The sequence below is a fragment of the Anopheles stephensi genome, chromosome 3, assembly GCF_013141755.1.
Source record: "Anopheles stephensi strain Indian chromosome 3, UCI_ANSTEP_V1.0, whole genome shotgun sequence".
NCBI classification, from domain to species: Eukaryota; Metazoa; Arthropoda; class Insecta; order Diptera; family Culicidae; genus Anopheles; species Anopheles stephensi.
In genome coordinates, this window is record NC_050203.1 from 41,612,795 (window position 1) to 41,629,631 (window position 16,837).

At 43.8% G+C, this 16,837-nt stretch overlaps 1 protein-coding gene across 5 annotated transcripts in view; it reads left to right on the plus strand.

The window, feature by feature from the left end:
- Positions 1-9,690, plus strand: part of LOC118512292 (protein furry) — a 41,363-nt gene extending 31,673 nt beyond the window's left edge. For 3 of the 5 annotated variants that reach the window (XM_036056514.1, XM_036056518.1, XM_036056516.1), the window contains 4 exons: positions 134-163; positions 4,709-6,108; positions 6,321-6,610; positions 8,413-9,690. In XM_036056514.1, coding sequence (XP_035912407.1) covers positions 134-163; positions 4,709-6,108; positions 6,321-6,610; positions 8,413-8,795 — 2,103 coding nt within the window. In that variant the 3' untranslated portion in view covers positions 8,796-9,690. The remainder of the gene's footprint in view (positions 1-133; positions 164-4,708; positions 6,109-6,320; positions 6,611-8,412) is intronic. The other 2 variants (XM_036056515.1, XM_036056519.1) reach the window with 1 other exon arrangement.
- Positions 9,691-16,837: the final 7,147 nt, after the last annotated feature.

A 16,837-nucleotide genomic window follows, 5' to 3' on the forward strand; every position in this document is an offset into this window, starting at 1 on the left:
TAGCTAAATGGAAGGCGAAATATTCGGATAAGAATGAACTATATCATGCCTGGACGGACGTGTGATTTAATATTATTATTTTCTTTTCCATTCATGTCACATTGTCTATCCGTGTAAAATTGATATCGTAAAGGATGATATCATAAGCTCATTGTACTCCAAGGTAAAGAACCGTTCATGTTGTCCCACTATTCGACGTAATTGCTTCACCGCGTTTCGCAAAACTCGCTTCAGCTCAACTTTACTCCAAAGCTCATGTTGTTTATTGTACACGTGTTACTATTACTATTATTATGTTCTTTTTGTTTTACCATTGTGTTTTTGTTTTAGTGAGTTGTGTCCCATGTGATCCATGAAATGGGAAGATTGGTATAGATATGGGTTTGTGATTAAGTTTATGTTTTTTTATTTTTATTTGAGAGCTAAACATTTTGATTTTTCACCCGTAAAGAAAAGGTACACGAGAGCTTCTGTATCGCATTCACATGTGTAAATGTAATCGCAATTGAAGTAAAGGACGGACGAGTTGTCTGTGAAGTTTGCTAGTATTTATTAGCCAAATTTATCACCCAAAAAGCGCCTGTCATATCGGTTGTGTGTAGTGATGCTGTGGTGGTACGGGATAATTGTCTCAATTTCATCGCTGAATATCATCTGTGAAGTAATTACCTTCCCCTATCGCCGAACTGCGTCAAATGAACCGTAGCAAATGAGCTTGTGCGAAGGACACATTTATCAAACGTGCAATGGTAGTATCGCAAACAAGCGTTTCGTGTACGCCCGCTCGCCCTGTATATATGTTCTGCCGCTTTAAACGTGGCGCGTGTGCTGTCCGTTGGTTCCGAGTACAGTTCAAAACGGAGACCGTATCCAAAAATGGAAAGTTCAAAAAAGCATAGCAAATGTTGCTTGCAGGTAATTGTGTGTTCACTCGTCGCGTGTGTGAAATTGAGCCGCTCAAAGACAGTGGTGTGTTTTTTTTGTTCGTCGGCGAGGGCTTAGTTCGCCTCGCAACGGTTTTTTTTTTCTTCTTCGGAAGGCAAGCGGCGCGTTGGACGAAAACTGGTGCTTGACACAATCGGATTTTCCAGTGTTCTGAATTCCAGTCCTGTTGAATCCTATGGTGATGAATGAAACGCGAACACATTTCTTTACGCTCAAGTGAAAGTGTGTGTTTTTTTTGCGGCACGGCAGACACGCGGCTCCACTCGACATGTGGCGACACGATATTTTTCGTCTGGCTGTTGGTAGGCGATGCGCGTCCAGTCCAAGGCACGTGGTTTGCTGTACCGTTGGGGGTGTGCTGTGCAAACATTTATACGATCCAACGATGGACTCTTACTCTAATATGCCGCAACAAAAAAAAAAACGATGCTCGATATTAGTATAAGCTGGGAAAAATTGGCCGACTACATTTCCACGAAACTGCCAGTACGCGCCGAAAGGTACCGGAACAAAGGTGCAGATTCTATGCTCCGTTGACGGATGGAGCAAAGACAGATGAGTGATGAAGTCGTTTTACAAAACGGATCTTCTAGGGGTGAAAAACGGGAGAGAAAATTGTGTGCCAGAATTGCCTTTGCAATCAGCGGAGGCGGTTCTTGCAACGGCTGGCTGATGCAATAGAGTTCGTAAATCATGTGTCACCACCATGAAGCTTACAATTCATTGCGGTATAAGAACTTTGAGGATATTAAGTTTGTTGCAATGCTTTTTTTCCTAAAGTAAACCAGGCCACCAAAGCAGAATTCATACCAATACGAACGGCTAAAGATTCAATATATTTGAACCATTATTTCGTTCCGGTTTCAGCTGAATGATGAAATAATACCGCAAGAGCAGTCTGTGTGATGTGTGGTACAAAGGTTGGAAAGGGCAGCCATTAAATATGTCACGTTAAATATGACGTGGCGGTCATTAGTAGCTGTTTGTCTTACTCTTTTTGCATGCTCTCCTTTAGTAACCTAACCTAAAACCCCTGGCGTGTGTGTGTGTGTTTTGACGCCTTCATAATCTCCGACAGCGCTTTTGTTCGAGCCACATTGACAAAAGGCTGCAACCGTCAAATGAATTCTTTTGTTCGCACTAGTTTATTGATTGCTCAAGGTGCTGACACTCTCCTCACAGGAGCGCACAACAACATCTGTTTTTGGCGGCAGGCAGCTAGCTCAACAGCTAACCACATTGGTAGCACTGTTGTGCGGGTAGGACGAGTGAGCCGTGTTTGACGGTATGCCTGAGTGCGCCTTATATTTGCGAAATATTTGCTATTAATATACATAGCTCGATTTGATGCTGAAAATATGATCATTATTTTGTCCATCGCTCCCTTTTCTTTTGCCGTAAACAGCAAACAGCGCAGTAGTATTTTTATGTTTCTGACGCCACCATGCCGGTAAGCTGATTTGCACTGTTGAAACAGCTGTAAGCGCTTTTGCCCGCACCAAACCGAGATCGCCCTCCAGTCAGAATCTGTTGCAATGGTTGTGTGATTTCAAAGCAATCAAATTTGGCGAAACGGAACCAAACACCAATCCAGCATGATGCGAGCAGTGTTCCGGAAACCACAATAATCTGCCACTAAGTTCTAAACTGATCGAATGAATTGTGTACGCGTGGCGTCGTCCATCAATTTGGGATGCGGCTCTTACGCTTCAAAGGGCGCTCGTTGTGCATTAATTGAGTGCTGCTGCCGAGTACATGGGGTTCGGTTTCCCGCCGCACACGGCAGCGCAAGATTGAGCCGGAGGATAACAAATGGTTGGTGGCGTAAAACGTTCCGCATGGCGTTGAAAGTCAATCGAAAGTAGAAGCAGGATGGTGTGGCTAGCAAGATGAGAAGGAAAACGAGCAAGGATATTAGAGAGAGAGAGGGAGCGAAAATATCCTACCGATGTTTGGGAAAGATTGATTGGCCACTGGATTGCGCGCTGTTCAAATCCAATGGCCGGCATCCGGCTGTTCCAATAATGGGAGATTTATGATCGTGAACTCAATCGACACATTTTATTCCACGTGACGATGTGTGCCACTGACGATGTCCGGTTTCGAAAATGGCATCATTCCGTTTCGCACCGTTTTGCAAAGTGTTAGCCAGGTAAGGTGGGACGGTCCAAGAAGCTGTTGGCTTTGCATTTTGCGCTCTACCTCTATCTAGTTTTTTCTTATTCAGCTTAAACAGATTCCCTTGTAAGTTCTTCACACTAGATTAGTTTGTTAGTTTTTTGTGTGTTTAAGATACTGTGAGAGAGAGCGCGAAAAAAGGCCGGGAAAAAGAATGGGACAGTTCCGGTTCAGTGGGTGGAAAATGTTGAAACAGGTTTTACAATGAAAAGGGACAAGAGCAAAAGTACAATGAGAATGAAGCATAAATTCGTATGCCTCTGCTGGTGGCTGCTGTGAGTGTAAAGAGGACGATTTGTTTTTTTTGTCTGTTTTTTTGGGAACTTTGTTTGTTCCCTCACAATCCCCAATAAATCGTCATTCGGCTTAACAGCAAAGAATGGGTTTACTGACAACTTGCAAAAATGTCGCTAATGTTGTGGAAATGTGCAAATGGAAATGGCAGCGTGGATGAAGCTCTGCCTTTTATTGCCACTTTGTCTTTGATTGTGCATTGAGCCACTTTTTTTCCTTGGTCGTTTTATTTGTAGGCCAGGGACGGAAGTCAAAAGTTGGAGCAGCAGCAGAAAACTTTGTCTGATTTGGCAAAACTTGCGTGCGGTTGTCAACAGCGATCGGGGGGAAGGACAGGGAGTTCTTGTTTTTACGAGGAATAAACAAGATTATTAAAGTGCTACGGATAAGAATGCTTTGAAGATATTCTTTAACAGACGACGGCTTTGCTAGCTAGCAGTCCGATATGCCGGACGGAAAATTTGTTGTTGCCGTTGCAGAGTCACGGAGAAATATTTTAAATTATAAAAAAGTTGTTTTATGTATACCACATCACATCTTGTGACAACAGCGAGACGAGCCGCTATACTTACTTATTTAAAAGGCGCTAGAAGCCTCGTCAGAGGAGGTTTGGTCTGAGAGCGAAGTCGTCTGCTAATCTCATATTCCTTGCTGCCAGAACCTTTCTGCTGCTGGACGCCAATTCGGAACTACGCTTCCTCTGTCCATGTAGTCTGAAATTACTCCGAAAACTTCCTTCTGAGAATCTTCCTATCGTATGCGGACAATAGTAGCTCGTCAATCGAATTTCTTGGGGTTCGAGTACTGTTCGAGACCTAGCATCATCGTTCATCGAGACAGGCAATTTGAGTGGAGCAGCACCCTTGCTCCCCGTGTCGACTTTCGATCAGAGATTTGCAAATTTTTGATGACCCTGAAGGTGCGTCCATCATCCCTCAGTCAAGTGACGAGCCGTAATGCTTGCTTATAAAACATTTGCTAGGATTTGCATTTGCTGTTTAAATATTGTTTTAACCGTGCTGCGTTCGACAGAACCATCTCTCATGAACGGCATTGTGGTGGCTCACACGCAAAACGCACACGGGTACGGTTACTTGCTACAGGTCATTTGTGTTTCAATTGAGCCAAGTATGTTATAAAGCTATTTTCGTAGTCTCTTGTTGCTGCACATCCGCACAATACTCTATCAACGGTTAGACCAATTAGACACTCGATGTTTCACCATCACTGTTTCTGCGTAGTGCGTTCGAAATGATCGTCCCATTAATCGTATTAATGCGTCGTTCCGCAGGTTATTTTCAGTCAATCGTCCGATCTGCTCGAACGCCAATCGTCCGCTGCATCCAGTACGGACGAAACGTCGGGCGCCCAGCAGGACTTGAGCGGTGGTTCGAAACGCGACGACGGTGCACCGGACTTTGGTGTGTTCAAGGACTTTGACTTCCTGGAGTACGAGAGCGAAAGCATCGAAGGCGAATCGACGGACAACTTCAACTGGGGCGTGCGTCGTCGTCCACTGTCCGAGGGTGAAAACGAGCCCCATTCACTGTCCGCCGGCGGTGCACGGACATCGCACTCGTCGAACATTGACGAGAGCCTGAGCGAGAAAACGCCCATATTTAACCGCAGAAAGCGGCCCAATGCGGACGACTCGTCGGACGAGGAGGTGGAATCGGAATCACCGCTGGACGAAGAACCACGGCCAATCTTCTCCAAAGCCGCCTACCTGAGCGGACCGCCGACGAGCTTGAGCTTGCGAGAAAGACGCCACCGGCGAGATTCAGTGTCACGTAGCGACACGAGTGGATCTAGCGCCGGTGATCTCGGCGACATCACACCGTGCAATGCGTCTCCCCATCTGCCCGGAATGCATCCATTCCGCACCGGTCCGATACGGGATGAGAGTGTCGATGTGTGGCGACGCAACCTGGTGGCACTCCTCGTAAACCAACCGTCGTCGCATGCACCCGACTTGCTTAATCAAATGTTCCGACTGATGAAGGAACTGACGGTGCGTTCTATCGCGATTTCGAAGGAGTGTATGCGATACTTCACTGGCTGTGGAGTACAGCTAGGGCATCGTATTTCGGTACTGTCGGACCTGCTGGTCACGCGCGGCGATCCACCGAAAATCTGGTACCATCAAAGCCTGGCGACGACACCCCGGCTCTTTGAGAACCTGCGGTACGGTGTGCTGGAGGTACAGGAGCATCTCGAGACGTTTTTCGATCGAAAGGAAACCGTGCTGGATAGTCTGGACGAGGTGAAAGCGTCCTGCAAGTTGGCGCTCTTCACGTCGGACATCGATTCAGCAAACGAAGGGACCGGAGGCTCGAGCGCAGTCGTGTCCCTTTCCACCTCAACGGATCCTGCTACGGCCGAGCTGCTGCTGGACCTGGGACGTGGGCTGTACAAGCTGATGTTTCAGTTGCTGCTGCTAATTGAGTCTGACCATAAAATAGCCATTAGCGTAGTGCAGAATCTGCGACAGAACGAACAAATGCAAGACCTTTCCAACCTGTACATGTCCGTCCGGGGCGCCCTGCTGCGCTGCATTGACGATGCGGAGATGGAATCGTTGGACACGTCGACGTCAACCGAAGGCGAAAACACACCGACCCCATCGCCGGGCCTACCGATGAACAACAGCGAGTTCGAGAACATACTGGTCGAGCTGATCGACAACCAGCGGTAAGTTTTTTCTGCTGTTCTACCTTTGATAATTTCCATTTAATTTTTCTCCGTTGTCAACTCGGCTAACAGCCAGCCGAGCCAGCGACGATATTAGTTATTAGGTATAGGGTATTGGTTGGGCAATAGTGTGTGAACTGCGATATTTATAGCTCGGAGGTATATTTTTGATTCGCGCATCGTTACGTATTTTTTTTGCTTCCCATTCGCAGGTGGTCGGCGGCAATAAATCACGTTAAACAGCACAAACAAATGTCTAACCACTCTGCATCGAATTACAATCTTCCCGGTGTTACGACGGGCAGTGGTGGTGGCGTCGGCGGCGGCGGTGGCAGTGGCGGTATCGTGTTCACCTCGGGCGGCAATAGCAATACCGCCGGCGTGTCTGCCTGCGGTGGAGGTGACGGCCTGTTCAGCAATCTTGGCACGGAATTTAAAACCATCGATGATTTATCGCTCATATTGAACGTTTACGCCCACCGGCTCACGAAGGATAGAAACGGTAAGCTTTAAATGGACGTTTTGATTATCTGCAAAATGTAGACAATCTAATCCATGGGTCTGAGCCGTGGGTGCGGTGCGGATTATGCTCTTTAAGTATCGCTGCGCGTTTTTGTTTCCTTTTTATTGTCGACTCAATAATTTTTCATAAACCATTTTCAATTTTAATCGTTGCTTTTTTGCATTGAAAGGTTGTGTGGCGCTTTAAAGTCCATGTGCTCCTGCCGTGTCGAGTCAATACTGTTCATTAATGCCATTTGACGTGTGTCATTCTACCAAAGCGTTTCCCCCATTTGGGGCACACTTTGAAACAACGTCCAGCACTATCAGCAGTCCGCCTACGTACCTAGCATAGACTCAGGTGAAATCCAATAAACTGCACCGGCTTGAACAGGAAATAAAATGTAACGTAATAGATTTACGTTTCCCCCGCTCTAACAGGGTCACCTGCGCTGTACGCTGTTTTTGGGGCTTTTTTTTTTGCACCGTTTTGCTGACCGTGCAAAAGCTGTAATAAAACCCAAAACAACCATTCTTTGAGAATGAGATGGTTTCTCTGCTCTGTTTTCCACGAATGCAGTTGTACGGTTTTAGCCGTAAAAACGGGATCTGTTGGAAAAAAGGACATTTAATAATGGTCACAAATAGCAAAAGCTAACGTTTTCCAACAATGATTTATACGAACGAACAGGAACGGTCCGGATGTAATCTCTCTAATGCTGTTGCTAATGTTCCAACTATGACACGGTGTTCTAACACTAGGTCCGGTGGTAGAGGTAACAGCGGTGCTGGGCTTTACACGGTAGGACCGAGGTTCAAATCCCATACAGGGTTCAAATTCGTTCTCTCGTAGTGAGGACTAACTATCCAACTCCTACAACTAGTTAGCCAGAAATTGGCAGGCATGACCTAAGAGGTCGTTAGGCTAAAGAAGAAGATGAATCATGACCGTCAAGGTAGATTTAAAAATAAAAAATAAAAAGAATAACAAAGTAGGTAGATTCGATGGTTTAATGTCGAACGTTTCAAGCGGTTAAGTTAGTTTCCAACATGATTTTAACTATTTTTTATACCTTTTCTGGCTCGCGCCCTGGAGTCATCGTGCGGCAGTATTGCCACTAATCTACCAGGCGATAAGGAGCCCATTTTTATTTTGCTACGACTTATAAAATTGAGCGAGCGAGCGAATCATTAGGGACAGTTTTCATGGAAAGCCCCTGCAACAATAATAAGACAGCCGTATAAGACAGATTGAGGCATCTTCATGCATAAAATGTTGGATCTTGTTACTGCTGGAGGCAGTGACTTATTGCGCACTGCGTGAGACTCTGAAGAAGGCGGAAGGGTTATCGTCGCATGTGTCATAATATGTGGGAGCCGGTAAATCAAGCTGTGGTTGTGCGTTTTCCCTCTCTGCTCCGAGCATCATCCTCCACTCTGTGCCGTTTACGGTCTGTTGCACATTTGCATGTGCGAGGACGCGGTTAATGTATGCAATTTGAGTTTCTGTTCATACTCGGAACTAGCAGTGTAAAGTAGAGTAATAAATGTTATCAATCAATGCCTTTGCACGTTGCAGTTAAACACTGCATTGCTTTAACAGCACCGTTTTTTTGTTGTTGTTGCACCGCTTGATCACGAAACCAAAAACGGTATCAGTTGGAAGGTAGCAGGAAATCATGCGTGAACATTTAATTATACAGCTACACGAAGGGGGGAAAAAGGGTTAACAGAATGGAATTGCATAATCTGATAATGTGAGCACTTGTATGTACATATTTCCAATCCGTATCCCCTCAACAGATGTGTTCATCGTGTCGCGTTCGGAGTTTGAGCTGAGCGAAATCTATCAAATTCTCATGGAAAACCTGCTGCACGTTTCGTCTGCCCTGTCCAACATGGAAATCAGCATGAAAGCCAACACAAGCTCCAGCTCCTCCACGGTGACAACGATGACGACAATCCCCGCCGTAATCGGCACCGGTGGCGGCAGCGGTGGATCAGGGTCCAGCATCCAGCCGGGAATGCCGGGCGTGCCCGGCAATGGGCACCCGACATCTCAGGGCAACTCAGGTACGGGGTCGTTGATCAGCTCGACGCAAGGCGCAAGCCTACCTCCGCCACCGCCCGTACTGGCCCCAACAAACCCATTCAAAGATACCGTTGACATCATCACGACACTGTAAGCTGACCAACCGACGACGACGACGACGACCTACGACGACGGCGCCACATCGAGAGCACTGTTCAGTTGACTTATTTTTGGTAAATGTCGGTAAATTCAGATCCACAAAGCACAACGCTAGTGGATGCAAATTTGATTCCCTTTCCCGCCCAGCAACAGCAGCACTCAAGAACGGAATCTTTCTGATTATTCGCCATAACTCCGACCATGTCTCGTCCTTTACTCGTCAACTCGTCAGTGCCATTTCGGCAAACGGGCAAAGAAGTATCAATTGATTTCATACCGTGCTACCGTGTGTCCTCGTCGTGGTGGTGCTTTTTTTTTTTGAACGGGATATTTAACGAGAATTGCGAGTCCCGCCGCCATCAGCATCCATTCGCGCGTGTAATGTGATTTTAAGTGAGGATTAGCCCGGAACTGGAAAAGGCAAGTATCAGCCTCTAAGCTGGCAACGCGGTTGTCAAAAAAGGTGATGCGTCTTGATGGGGACCAGTCACAATGGCACAATGTGCAGGCCTCGAGATTCAGAATTCCATTTTAATAATTTAACTCCATTCATCCTTCCATCCATCCATCCATCCATCTATCAAGCCAGTACATAACCCTCGGAGGTGCTGTTGTGCTGTCTCTGTGTTTTAGTATTATTTATTAATTGTGACAATTGGCGCCTTAATGCCGACGCAACAGGAGGGCGGTAGGGAGACACCAACAAACGATAAACTTCTAATCGTTGTACTACGTAACGCGAGATCAAACAGCAGAAACTTAAATGGAATGGAGCATGAACAAAAGAGTGAGACAAAAACGGCACACGACGAGCACGGCGTGTACCTCGTTTACGCTGCATGAAGAATCTTTTGTTGTATTAATAAAATTTACAAAAATGATCCAATGTTCGCCGATGGATTGAGTAAAAGTTAACGTAAAAGTGTTACAACCGAAAGTTTAGATTAACTAGCAGCGGGTTTTACTAGCATAGTTAGCTATTTATTCATCCACCGCGCATCAGTATTTCGTTGCCAGTGTAAAAATCTAGTTAAAAGCAACATTAAAGTAAACTCCGAACTGACGCTACCATTCACTGGCCATTCGTGCTTCACTGGTGCGGCACGTCTGAGGATATGACTGCGATAGCTACGGCTAGCTTCCTTCGTGTACAAGAATCGGTTTACTTTCGCCATACTGCTCGTTTGATAAAGAGGGGAAAAACACAGGTTCATTACTTCTCCTGTGGAAAGCCACCCTGATGTAGCAATTCATTCCAGAACAAGTCCTTTCAACCCCTCTGGGATGGTAGTTCGATTTTCGTATCCTATTTTCCCCGTGGCAAATGTTCTCCAGTTTTTCGAACATGTTCATCAGCTTTACCGTGAGGGGCGGCAATCGTTAGGGGAACGACTGACACCGACAAAATGAACAACCGACGCCTCTCCAGTCACCGACGCCTCGCAGATTCATCCGACTCATTCCTGAGTTTCTCCTGACGCAGGGGAAACACCGCCCGTTCACGATTGAATGCTATCGAATAGGGGGCTTTGCCACAAGTTCAATGGCGACAAATGAAGCGGTTCTATTTGACGATTGTCCACACGGGGTACGTACGTTGCGGTTGACTTCATCCGTGTGTAGTATCATCAACATCAACAAGTGATGGATATTTTGCTCTTGTTTTTCAGCACGCTGCTCGAGTTCGGCCGCCGTATTGGTAGCGGGCCGTGTAAACCTAAACTACACAATGATCGATTGTGTTTTCTTCTCCCCGTGCCGCGGCGGACACACGCGCCCAAAAAGATATAGTTTTGTTCTTTCTTTTTTGTGTATGCCTTCACTCAATCGACGCTGGGGAGCACGGTGGCACATTGTCAGTAATACTTATCGGAAAATAATTTCAAGGCACAAAAAGAATGAAAAGGAAGGTTAACGCTAACACGGGGCAAATTCTAAGCACATTGCTAACACGTCTTCACGCTTCTCCACGGGGAGACGGGCGAGGGAAACATTAATGCAGGCTGTTCATGATTTCGTGACAGTTGGCATTCCCCGGTGAGATGCTCGAAGTTAATTTTGCTAGCGCCAACACGTCGCCAGAATTCTACCGTTCTACCCCCGAAACGTAATATTCCCAGGTGACGTGGTTCTTAATGTAATCTGCCAGTTACAGAGATTGTGCTCGGGTGTCTCCTACGAGTCATGTGCCGTGCCAGGGCCTAAAGGCACGCAAAACTTTTCTTATTATAGGTGGTGCATTTGATTAGTGCGAATTGATGCATTCGTTATTTTGATCGGGAATTTAAATTTACAAAGCGTTTTTTTATTATTCCCTTCTCCTTGATCAGGCACATTATCCTAACGAGATTAAACGCATATGTAAACGCCGAACAGACTCGACAGTTCCCATGATTATGAGTGACTTTTAATTAGCCGAGATTGGATCACTTTCGATATGGAGCAGTGGATGGACAGGTCTTTCGAGCGGTTGTTTTATGTACGGAATGTGCCAGTGAAAGCTGCAGTACAAAAATGCATTCAATTTAATAAGCAAACCAACTGCATCCGCTTCTGCTGTAATCCGTTCCGCATTATACCCCTTGCAACTTGTGACTGCTGCAAAGGTTTGTAGCGTCGTTTATCCTTCTCTTTCCTTTTGTTCGTTCTACCGGCAAAAGGGGCAGGATGAATGATTAAGAAAGATTTGGATCACTCGCTTCCTTACCGGGGGAAAAAAAGAGCTTACCTTATCTACACGTAGCGCCACACTCATTGCCGTTGCTGATGAAAGCATGCGGATGGTACGCGAGTGAAAATGAAGCGGAAAATAATCCTTATCGTTAGGGCGCCCGGTGTAACAGTTTGTGTTGCGTGTGTTTTGGTTGCGAGGCAAGTGTAGCATTTCTGTAGATAATTAATGATAAGTTGAATGTAATGTTTTATTTTTCTTAGTACATTTTCACGAGAGGCAGTTTCTTACAGCGTTGCAAACCACAGGCCTCAAGGTATGGATTTGAGATGTGCCAAAATAATCAAACTCACGCTGAAGCAGACAATAAGCTGTTTTGTTGTTGTTGTTGGGAGATTATAAAAACACATAACGTAAAAAGCTGCACCGTTTGGTGGGGGCTTATGATTAAGCCTGAAAATTGTTAGCCGAGTGCCTGGTCGGGTGCTTGACTTTAAGCTCGCAGTGCCGATGGGCCTCACCGTAATCCCATTAAATCTGTAAGCGAGGAAAATAAATGTAGCGCACTATTATAAATGTGACCGCGAGGATTGGGTGATGAAAATCCGATTTATCGAACGGCGTTTTTTTTTCTCGAATCAGCACCGAGGGAATCCGCGTTCTGCGATGTGAGCAGCTGGATGGGTATGGTGACAGATTAGTGCTACCGTAAAGCTATCACATTAGAGAGATCGAATTGTATTTGAAACGCGATTAAATTACTCAAATTTAACGTCAGTTGGACTGCACTGTGTTCTGTGCGATGAGGGATTGGGATCAATAGAGCTAATGTTGTAAATCGAATCCAAATCCTATTTGGGATTCAAATCTTTAAATCTGAATCTGGATCCAGCTACTGTTGCTCTACCTGCCAAGAATAACGGCTGTCCGAAGATGTTGTAGCGTACTTTACTATTACCTTACCAACTAACAGACACAGAAGAGTCCAAGATTCAGTTTCTAGAAAGATGCGAGTCGGAAAGGATTCTAAAAGAAGAATTCGAATCCGGTTCGGTTTTGAAAGGGATTCGAATCCGATTGGGATCCGATTAAGGATCCATATAGGTTTTCATTGGAATTTCATAGGGATTCGATAGAGATGCGATTAGAAATCGAACGAGATTCGATTGGAATTCGCTTAGGATTAGCTGATGTTTTGATCGAAATTCGATTTGATTTCATTGGGATTAGATCGCGCAGAGTGACTGTCATAACGAAAGGGAATTCTCGAATTCTCAGATTCGGATCCCTCTATTAGGTGGATTGGGTTTCAAAGATTCGAATCCCCACTGGGAAGCATTTTTCCAAACACTAGTTTCAACACATTCATTGTCGAGTCCTAATCGAATTCCCAAATCGTAGCGTCAATAACATCGAGACCCATTTGGATCCATCGAATTTCGCGCTCAACATCTGCCAGCACTTGTTGAGCCGTGTGAGTGTAGAAATTCAGGGTTTGACTCTAAAGGCCGTTTGGTTCACATCCAAACAATTCTAACTCACTAATGTTCAATGTGATGTTGGACGAAGTTTAAAAGAGATTGCATTTGCTTATTAAAACCCGTGTCAATAAGAACTTTTATCATGGACTGATTTAAATCTAATCAGTTGGGCATCAGTGTAATCAGTTGATAACAACATTCGTTTAATCTTTTGAATGCTTTCCTAAAATTAGATTGCATCATTGATTACAGCATTGAATCTTATTTTTTATAACTTACTTCTTCTGTTCTCTGTTTAAATGTAAATTCATTTAATAAATTAACGAATACCTATGTTATGAAATTGAATAGAATAATTTGTAACTCTTTTTATGCATTTTTTTCGTCTATATTGTTCAACTGTTTACTTCACTTAACTATGTAATACAAGCTTAAGCTGGCGCTAATACATTGCCTGATTGCTTCCTGGTTCTTAATACTTCACCCTTTAGCAAGCGGTACTAATAGCCATTCAGTAGTAACGCTGCCATTATCGAATTAACCAAGCTTAATTGGCCGTCATTAAGAGAACGCAGCATGAAACTGACGGTCATTGATGCAAAAACAGCACCGTTCAACCTGACCATGGCCTTCAATAAAATAGGACAGTTGGGAAAGGGTGTGAAAAGAAAACAGTATCCCTTACCTGCGGCGTGGTTCTTCTCGAGGTGGACAAAAAGTTGATCATTGCGTAGACCAAAACAGGGACGGCTTTCATTATAAGGGAGGCACAACGCTGGCCGATAAACATAATTTCCAATTATTATTCATGCTTGTTCATACGCTCACCTACAATTTGGTGGGTTTGGTAAGCGTGACATGTTGTTGCATTGTTTTTCTTTTTTCGGTATTCTTCTTGGCATTTTCGCATTTCGGTTTAATACTGGTGGGTTTTTGAGTCAGTGGAGTCCGACATCGGCCAGATGTACGCTAAAATGCTCATGGACCAGGGGAAATTTCTCGTTAAGGAAGGATTATCGCTTGAGGAAAGTTATAAAAAATGGCCTGATGAAATTATTTCTGAGAAATATCATACTTTCGGCGATTATTTTATAGAACTATGATATAAAAATATTTATTGGCTTTACTTGTGCACTTTCTCAAAGTTGCTTTAGATCTAGATCTATGGTCTTAGGGTTGGGCTGGTTTTCTACCCAGTCCAAGTTGCTGAACATTTTTTCTTCCTAAGACCTTATTGATCCTGATGGATTCTTGAACTTCAGTATCTAATTATAAATCCTTCCTCATACTTATAGAATTGTTCAAGGGAGAATGCTTGGAGATTTCAAGCAAAATGGTTATTTGAAGTTTAAGTTTTATTAAAAATTTAGGGAAAAAAATAATTTTCATGTTAAAAATTCATTATTATATGAAGAATCTAGGGGAAAAAATATTTCTCGAAAAGAGCTGCCCGCACAATGCCACAAAACAAGTAATGTTTTGGTGGAGACGCCTGGTACCTAGTGAAGCAAGTATTGACCAAGCGAACTGGGGAGATTTCAGATTTGGAAAAACTTAACAAAGTATTATGTATGGACAAATTTGCTAATTTTTTTTCGTAATTTGTCCGTATATCTATTAAACTACCGGGTGATGCATAACAGGCGATGCTATTCGACGTCCCTCCTATAATTTAAAAGTTTAAAAGTTAAAAAAATAGTTTTTCATTTGGTACAACAAATTCCATTTCAATTAAACTGAAACCATTATAAACAAAGTGTATCGAACAAATAGGACGATTAGCTGTATGTCATAATCTTTCTAAAGTATGTACAATTATCATATTCTATCGAAAACGTTAGAGTTATTTAAAGCATGTCAAAAAAAAATTATGTCTGGCATCCAAAACAAAGTTCTTTATAGAATAAACAGTAACGTGATTCAAATATTGCAACCAAAACTATTACAGCAATTCACGAAATATAAAAACGCAATAAATCACCCTTTCCTTGCTCTTGACACATATTAATATCATACTGGGAAAAGAAAATTACAAATTTTCCTACTGAAATGAATGAGGGCGGGTTCTGTGCAGTAAACTCTCGTACAAGATTAACAGACGCTATACGAGCAATTGTAAAGCATTTTCATACATAGTAGTACGCTGCTCACTCTCAGCAAAATAGCATCCCAAACCATCCCCCATGCGAAGTGTAATCCGCTGGCAGCTTACGTTCTTGAGATGGGGCTTAAAGACACCAATCCATGACCGCGCTTGGACCCAAAGATCGCTCGGAGGTAAGCATCGCTTGGCAGGCTACCTTATCGACGATAAATCTTGTGTAGTAACATTGGAAAAACGGCATCTTTGCAGCCATTGGGCAAAATTGTGCCAAAAATGTGGAAGATTAGCCGAAAACACCAAGCGCTAAAGATTGAAGCAGGCCATAAGAAAACTGGTTGATCATATGCATATAGTAAAAAATCGTTCGCTGGGGGGTGTGAGTGTGTGCTTTGAAGCTTTTACATTCAATTAAGCCTTTAAAGCGCCGCTAAGAAAGCTTGTTGCTGTGCGATTAGCAAGCGTTGGAGCGTGTTTTTGTTTTCTTTCCTTTCCTTTGGTGTTATTCTTATGGATGCAGTGTTATGTTTTCCTTCCCTTTTTCCTTTTCCATTTTGCCTTTTTGATTTAATTTTAACGGCTTTCAAGAATTGTTTGTTTTGTTCCATGAATGAATGAACAATCCTGTGTTAAACAGCTACAAAGCTCAAAATTGAATAGTATAACCAGTAAAGGGAAGCACCAATTAGCAAGCATGCAATTTCTAGCATTTTGATTCGAAAAACTGTTCCACAAGAACTGTTCAACAATAACGGAGCAAGAAAAAGACAAACTTGTCCCCCCCCCCCCCCCCACCCCCATCCCTCATACCAATTACCAAGAAAATTTTCTGCCAAAATGGTTTTGAATGGCATGTTTTCCCCAGAACACCGATCCCAATCTCAAAAACCTATCATCGGTTATTTGGGCGGTCAGTTGTTTTTTTTTTTTTTTGATTGACATGTGTCCGCCATGTGGCCAAAGCTGCAAAATATGTCAAGGTGTAAATATAATGATAAAAGCCAGCACAGTTAACTGTGTGTGCTGAAAACACATACGGACAAAACTTGTCATCGATTGTTGTGCCAGCAGCTAGTCCTCGGAACCGGTTTTGATTGATGGAGCTGAAAATGATTCCGGTTGTAACAGGTTCCGGTGAGCAATGCCCTGTGCCTCGTCCCATTCCCATAAGGCATCCTCCGGAACAAAGGAAACCGTGGAAGACACTGGAGCTGAAGAAGTACATTATTCCGGGAATTACAGCCAGCACAAAAGGCGTCCGATCTCGGAGGTTTGACGAAGGATAATGATTTGTTTTTGAACTGTGGATTTTTGTCGATGGTTGATGTGGCATTCGGTGGTAGGTTGGATATTGTAGCACATTTGAAACACATAGTTGAAAAGTTGAATGCAAAAAAGGGTAAATGTACAGTTTAAAAATCCTATCTAATAACTTACACAACAAACACACACACACAAACACATTCAGTGTAACGTGGCTGACGCATTCTGCTAGCAAAATATGAAGCTCCAGCAATTTCGTGTAAGCGTGTAAGATTGATAGTTTGCCAACGCTTCCCATACTGGCCGGAGAGCTTGAGTTGTTTACCATTAATCTTTGTTGGAGAGGATTATTGATCGATTTACGATTCATAAGCATAGGAGAGAGAAAAAAAAAGTATCACAGAGAAGAAAAGTGAAGAAAACTTCAAAAATTTGAACTGAACTTTGCATGCTACACTTTGCTTTCTACCGTTACTGATACTACACTTTAAGCTGTAGAGCGTCCTCGGTGCTTAGCACGG